The following is a 6,222-nucleotide window of genomic DNA, read 5'->3' on the forward strand; positions in this document are numbered from 1 at the left end:
TGACTTCCTTTCCAATTTCCACTGTGACATAAGAGAAGAACAATGTATTGCACCATATTGTGGACTTCAGAAGCAATGCTAGTAGTAGACATACGTATGTCAAATTTAAATAAAAATCACAATATTCATTTAATTAACGCTTATCGATGGATGTATCGATTGAAATATCGCAATACTTATCGACCCCTGTATCGATTTAATATTGTGCCAAAATACATTGCGATTCTACATTGTTTCAATTATTTCTCTCACCTTTAATAGATTCAGGGCAGCTCTTTCAAATCGACCAAACCCTTTTGACCACATGTGTTTATCCTCGTGATCTGTGTACACTGTGTTCGTGTTAATGGCGAGTTCTCTATAATGGCCGACTGCCCGTAGTTGTATAATCTAGCTTTGGCCTTCACTCAAAAAATCACAATGAATGGTCTTGGTCACAAAAGTGCATATGTTGAAACAATTTTACAGCACCACTTTGAACAACCTGTGAGACACAAACTAACCACATGTTTCTATTTGTGCAAAGACACAGCGGTCAAGCGTGTGGTCATGTGTACACTGTTCAGACATGCAAGTAAGACATCTTCAGACTTACCTTGCTGTCAGTGAATTGAGACTAATGACTTTGAATGAGATTCATGGCAAAGCGGTGGTTATGTCGGTATGAGTACGGAGCCAGGAATGTGACAGTGCTGTGGGCAGTGATGTGTCAGTTATGTGTCAGTGATAAATGAATGCTGTGACAGAAGGTATGACGTATCGGGAACAATTTTCCCCCTTTTGTGGCAGTCATGACAGGCCAGTGGCTGTGTCACAGTCAGTCACGTTACAGTGTATTGCCAGTGGAGTTCAGACGGAGGTGACGTCACATGATGGTGACACGCTCGGGTGACAGGTGATTGGCGGAAAGTGGCGGGTCCTTCCGGCTCTGGCTGGCCTGCCAGCCCCGGCGGATACGGTGCAGCTTGCGGCCAAAGCAGGGCAGCAGCAGCAGGATCTTGCCCAGGATCACCGTGACGGGGAGTACCAGGGTGAGCACAAAGCTCGGCGGCAGATAGAAGCGATATGCCTCCTCCTCAAAGGCCCGACGCCAACCGAACAGCAGGCCATGAAATGTGGCAATCAGGAGGGCAATATAACCCAGAGTTGACTAAGACCAAGAACACGCAGTATAATACAACATTATCAGCATTATAACACACATAATACAGCACATGAATATATTACTGCTTACTATAAAAGACAGTATGCTACTCTGATGTGATTACTTGAAACTTTACAACATTGACACCTTTAACAAATGCTTTTTCGAAACTCAGTTACATTTAGACAACAATAACATTACATACAAATGCCAAATGGTGAGCTGTAAGTACTGTAAACTGTAAGTTATTTTAAAGAGATAATAGAGTTATTGCGTTACAGAAATGGCAGAGGTTAATAAACATGACAAATGTGTACTTGTATGAGACAGGATTTAAAATATTATTCAGATCATTTTGGGTAATGTTATCGCATGGTAAGTGTATTAGTGAGTCTTACTTATAAGGCACAAGGCAGAACTTCATAAATGACTGCTTCTGTTTTTAGCCATGGTTCTAAACATAACGCAGCAGGTGTCGGTGCTCACCTGAATGAAGCTGAACTCCCTCCAGTTGAGGGCGGTGCTGACGGAGGGGATGGAGGTGACAGCCAGCAGTGACAGGAGGCCCAGGCTCATGATGCCAAATGACAGGTACATCTCCACCCTCCACACCTCCTCTTCATTCCACGAGTCCTCTATGTTGGCATGGACCTGAACACACACACACACACACACGCACGCACGCACACACAGACACACGCACACACAAATATTACTCCCCAAACCTATTCACTCTTATTGGCCTTTAAGGTTCACTTTGACAAGTGCAGGTGTTTAGAGTTAAAAAAAAAAAAAAAAAATCTCTCTAAAACAGTTATATGATGATGAAAATCATGGTGTGTTTACATATTCTTAGATATCACATGCGACTAAATTCACTCTCTCTCTCACACATACATACACACACACTCACTCATTCTCTCTCTCTCTCTCTCTCTCTTTCTTTCTCTGTCTCTCACCCTCCCCGCACACCCACACACCTGCTGGTAGGCCATGTTCATCAGCAGGTATCTGTCTGACTTCCTCATGGGCAGACACAGGCTGTAGAGCGTGTGCACGCAGGCGAAGAAGAAGCTGAGCAGGCCCAGCTGCTTACGGCAGCCCAGCCACTCTTCCAGCCAGAGAGGGAAGCGCCGGTACTTGGTGCCGTAGCCCAGCTGGTGCGCTGCTGCCAGCTGACCCGCCAGGTAGACCAGCGCCAGCAGGGTGATGGCCACGGAAGGCACCGTGTGGTTGACCACCTCCACAGGGATTTTGTAGAACAGGCTCAGGCCGCTTCTGACGTACGGGTGGATGATGTCGCGCACAAACGAGTAGGCGAAGAAGAAGATGGACAGCGCCACAGCGGTAAGCACGGGCCCGCGCCACGCCGGGAAGAGGAGCAGGGGCATGTTCTCGATGTCGCGGGCGGACGACACGGCGCCCATGTCCACGGGGGTGAAGCCCATCTGGCGGGCGAGCTCCTGGATCTGCTGCCGAGCCACCAGGGAGTTACTGCAGATGTACACCTGCGCAGGTACACATTAAACATGTAGATGAACAACATTCCTCTAAAAGTAAACACACACACAATTGAGTTGGCACACCCAACCCTTTTAAAGTTCCCTTGCAGTCTCCACAGATGCTCAGGATGAAAGCACTTTCAGAGACATAAAGAGACTCTAAGGACTTTTAAAGATGTGTCATATAAGCCCTTTATGATAAAGCTAGTTCTTGCCAAAGATAAAAAAAAAAAAAGGTCCTCCCACCCCTGCCTCTACTTCACTCTGCCAAGCCTACCACCTGCTGTTTGACGGACAGACAGGAGGCCCAATCCCTGGCTTTGAGCTTCTCACTGGAGACAAGCCCTGTCTGGCTTTAAAAACTCAAATGGGAATATCTGTCACGCAGCCCAGATTCTTCAAGGAGCTTCATTTACAGACAGCCTCTGGGATCACGCGTCTACATTAAGATGTCAATATCTTATACTTGCTTCATTTAAAACATACTATGTAACACACAATAATTTAACACCCCCTTTCAGACACTCTTGGCTTGTTTTGTCATTTTTGCATGATCTGTGTCATGGTCGCTTGCCTATGTGTTCTATGGTAGCCATTTGTACACCTCTGAACTGGTGGATAGCTGGTGAATAAACTGTCAGAGGTCCAAACTGGCTAACGACCCATTGAGTTTTATGTACCTGTCAGGATAACCATCAACTCAGATTATATTTCATTTAAAAGGTGCAACACATAAAACAAGCAACATGAACCAGCTCACTGCCCAGTGTCTAAATGACACATTGCCTTGCCATTCCGTTTTTAACCCCAGTTTCGCCCTGCCACTTCACACACGCAGTTTATCCCCTGAAATGTTCCTGAACATTTCCTTCATGGGGTCATGTAATGAATGGGAGCAGGGATCGAGGGGACCGCAATTTCCCACCTCAAGACCTAATGACATTTCAGGGAATTTGCCTGCATGGCTGTGTTGTGAAGGAAAGCAGGAACATAGCAGGGACAAGCACGTATATACATCTGCCGCCATCTGCTGGACTGTTCCTTGCCCCACGTGTTCTAGCATTGCCAAGGCATGTGTAAAAGGTGCAACAGAGAAATGTTCCTGAATGTAGCTGCATGTATGAATACTAAAAAAATCTCTAGCGGTGTCTGAGAGGTTAAGTCAGTTATTTACGTATGAACCTATGTGTGAAAGAAGCTTTAGATTTACTTCACAGACCCCTGAACAATCGTCCTATTATGTTGTCCTATTCCCTAATGCATTAGTGTCATACACAGTGGTCTTACCTGACTACATGTATCCTTTGGTGCAGACTGCATGGCCCATGCTGAAATCACATTAAATCCCTTCACCACGAAGGACTCTGGGAAGAGGGAGGCCAGGTACTCGGCGTTGGACTCCGGGTACTGGTTGAAGCGGCGGTTATTGCTCACGTCCACCAGCACCTTGCCCACCAGCAGGTGCTTGAGGCCCCAGAGGGAGGAGTAGTGCTCACGCCGGATGGCCAGGAAGATGATGCCGGCCTTCACCACGGCGTCCTCCTGATGGGTCACGTCCACCACGTGTGGAAAGGCCTCAGCCGCCCGCTTGGGCTGCCGGCTGCCCACCACCACGCCAAACCCACTCCGCAGCAGACGCAGCGTTAGGCTCTTGGCAAAGTCCCCCGAGCCCACGATGCCCACCACAGCACCTGCCGTCAGGCGCATGCACTCCCTGGAGGCCATCTTCACGCCATTGGGCAGGAAAGTGGCACTGCCGCCCGTCATGGAGATGGAGTCCATTCTCAGGCAAGCAGCACCTGCTCAACACTCTGAGAAGTACCATACAAGACAGAACAATAATACTGAATTATATGGAACACCATCAGAATAATGCTGAATTAAATATAAACACAGCACGTATCGACTGACAATCCTTACATAGATTCATTATGAATGTATAAAAGAAGCATTTGGAGGAAAAACATAATTGCCAAAGGGAATGTGCAGTATAAGGGAGACATGTTATCATATCATTGTAAGATAATTGATTAGTTTGAGAATGTACGCACTTAACAAAATTATGTCCAATGTGTGTACAATTTCTAACATAAGAACATGGGTAAGCCATAGCTAAATATCTTAAATGTATCAATGTCCAGACATTTCCTATTGGTATGTAGCTTAATGTATGCTACTACATTGTCGTTTAGGGTTAATTAATCGTTGAGATCACCCTTACTGTAAGCTGCAGTTTCAATGAACAGTTTCAATGTCTTAAAATGTAGCCATCTCTGTGGACAACACCTACAATGTTTCACGAGAGACTTGCTCAAGACATCAGCATAAGAACATGTACACACGTTGAGACCTAACAAGATAAGACAATGTACAGAGAATATAGCTACTACCGGAAAGCCACAGAACAATCCATGATTACAGAGGTACCAAAGTGTTTATTAGAACAGCACAGCTCTATGGAATTGCATTCATGGAATAGATATGACTGTATTGTGACCTGAGTACTGTCTCTCAGAAGTCTCATCACATGATTAGTAACAGTAGTAACAGGTTGAAATCCACATCACATCAGGCCAATACTCTTGTCCAAGACTGATTAGACTACTGTTAAAGCACCTCAGCACAGTAAATAAAGAATGAAACCCTTTAGCATCTTGGCTCCGCTGGGACCGACGTAAAACCTGTTAGCCATCAGCTGATTCTCCTTGCAATGTGGTAAGGGCGCGCTCGGCTGTTTTTTATTTGACATTCGTTTAACCTGTTAGAGTAAAGGTTGTTTACCCCGCCTGCCTTTGGCATTTTGGATTAAGAAGCTTAAAACACGCTAATTGCAATATGCTACGTACGTATTTGCTTCATTTTGGACGTTTGAAACCAGGCAATTATTCCTGAATGACGATGGATGCTTCCTAATGCATAACCCGATATTTCTCTTAGTGAAAAAGCCTACATATAGTCAGCATCAATAAGACACAGAATCCGTTTCAGAATGCTACAAACACGGTCACAGAAGGAAGCCTTATCGTCCATTTAAGTGGATGGATATACCACAAGGTTACCGGTTTACCTTACATGGGATCCGCTGCGAGTCTGTGTCCAACCGGTTCCCTTCCGTTTTCTCCGCCCCCAGTCCGTTAGATGCGCCGTGACCGGGCTGCTTAAAAAGCCTGGTGCTTGGATGCTTTCTAGAGGAGCTTAATACAACGTTTCTGATGGAACGATGCATTTGGTTCACCTTCGAAGTGCTATTTAACAGCCTCTGTAGTTTACTTACTGACATCATTGCAGTTTTTGAATAGAAAACCATTTTAAGCATTTAACCAGACTTCCCAAACCGCTTCCCAAATACAGGGGAATATTGTGAGTTGAAAGAAGTAGGGTATATGCGCCAGCGTATGTCGTGCGTTGTGATGCACAGTATAAATGAACTTAACTACGGCGATTGAATGTGTCTTTGCATACTCTTATAGGTCAAGCTCATGGAGAAGTGATGAACACCTGCAGGCAGGCAGGTATCTCGGTATAACCTCCCACCTTTTCTCGTAATACTTAACCCTCAACCCAAATAGTAGGAGT

General features: G+C 45.5%; 1 protein-coding gene across 1 annotated transcript; it reads right to left on the reverse strand.

Moving 5' to 3' along the window:
• Positions 1–865: 865 nt before the first annotated feature.
• Positions 866–4,428, reverse strand: LOC308378566 (metalloreductase STEAP2-like; the record flags this gene model as incomplete). The annotated part of the gene is made up of 4 exons (XM_080855505.1): positions 866–1,150; positions 1,631–1,795; positions 2,125–2,652; positions 3,934–4,428. The coding sequence occupies 4 exons, from the start codon at positions 4,426–4,428 to the stop codon at positions 866–868; spliced, it is 1,473 nt and encodes a 490-aa protein (XP_080711631.1).
• Between the last annotated feature and the right edge of the window lie 1,794 nt (positions 4,429–6,222).

Source organism: Sprattus sprattus, assembly GCF_963457725.1.
Source record: "Sprattus sprattus genome assembly, chromosome: 17".
Taxonomy (NCBI): domain Eukaryota; kingdom Metazoa; phylum Chordata; class Actinopteri; order Clupeiformes; family Clupeidae; genus Sprattus; species Sprattus sprattus.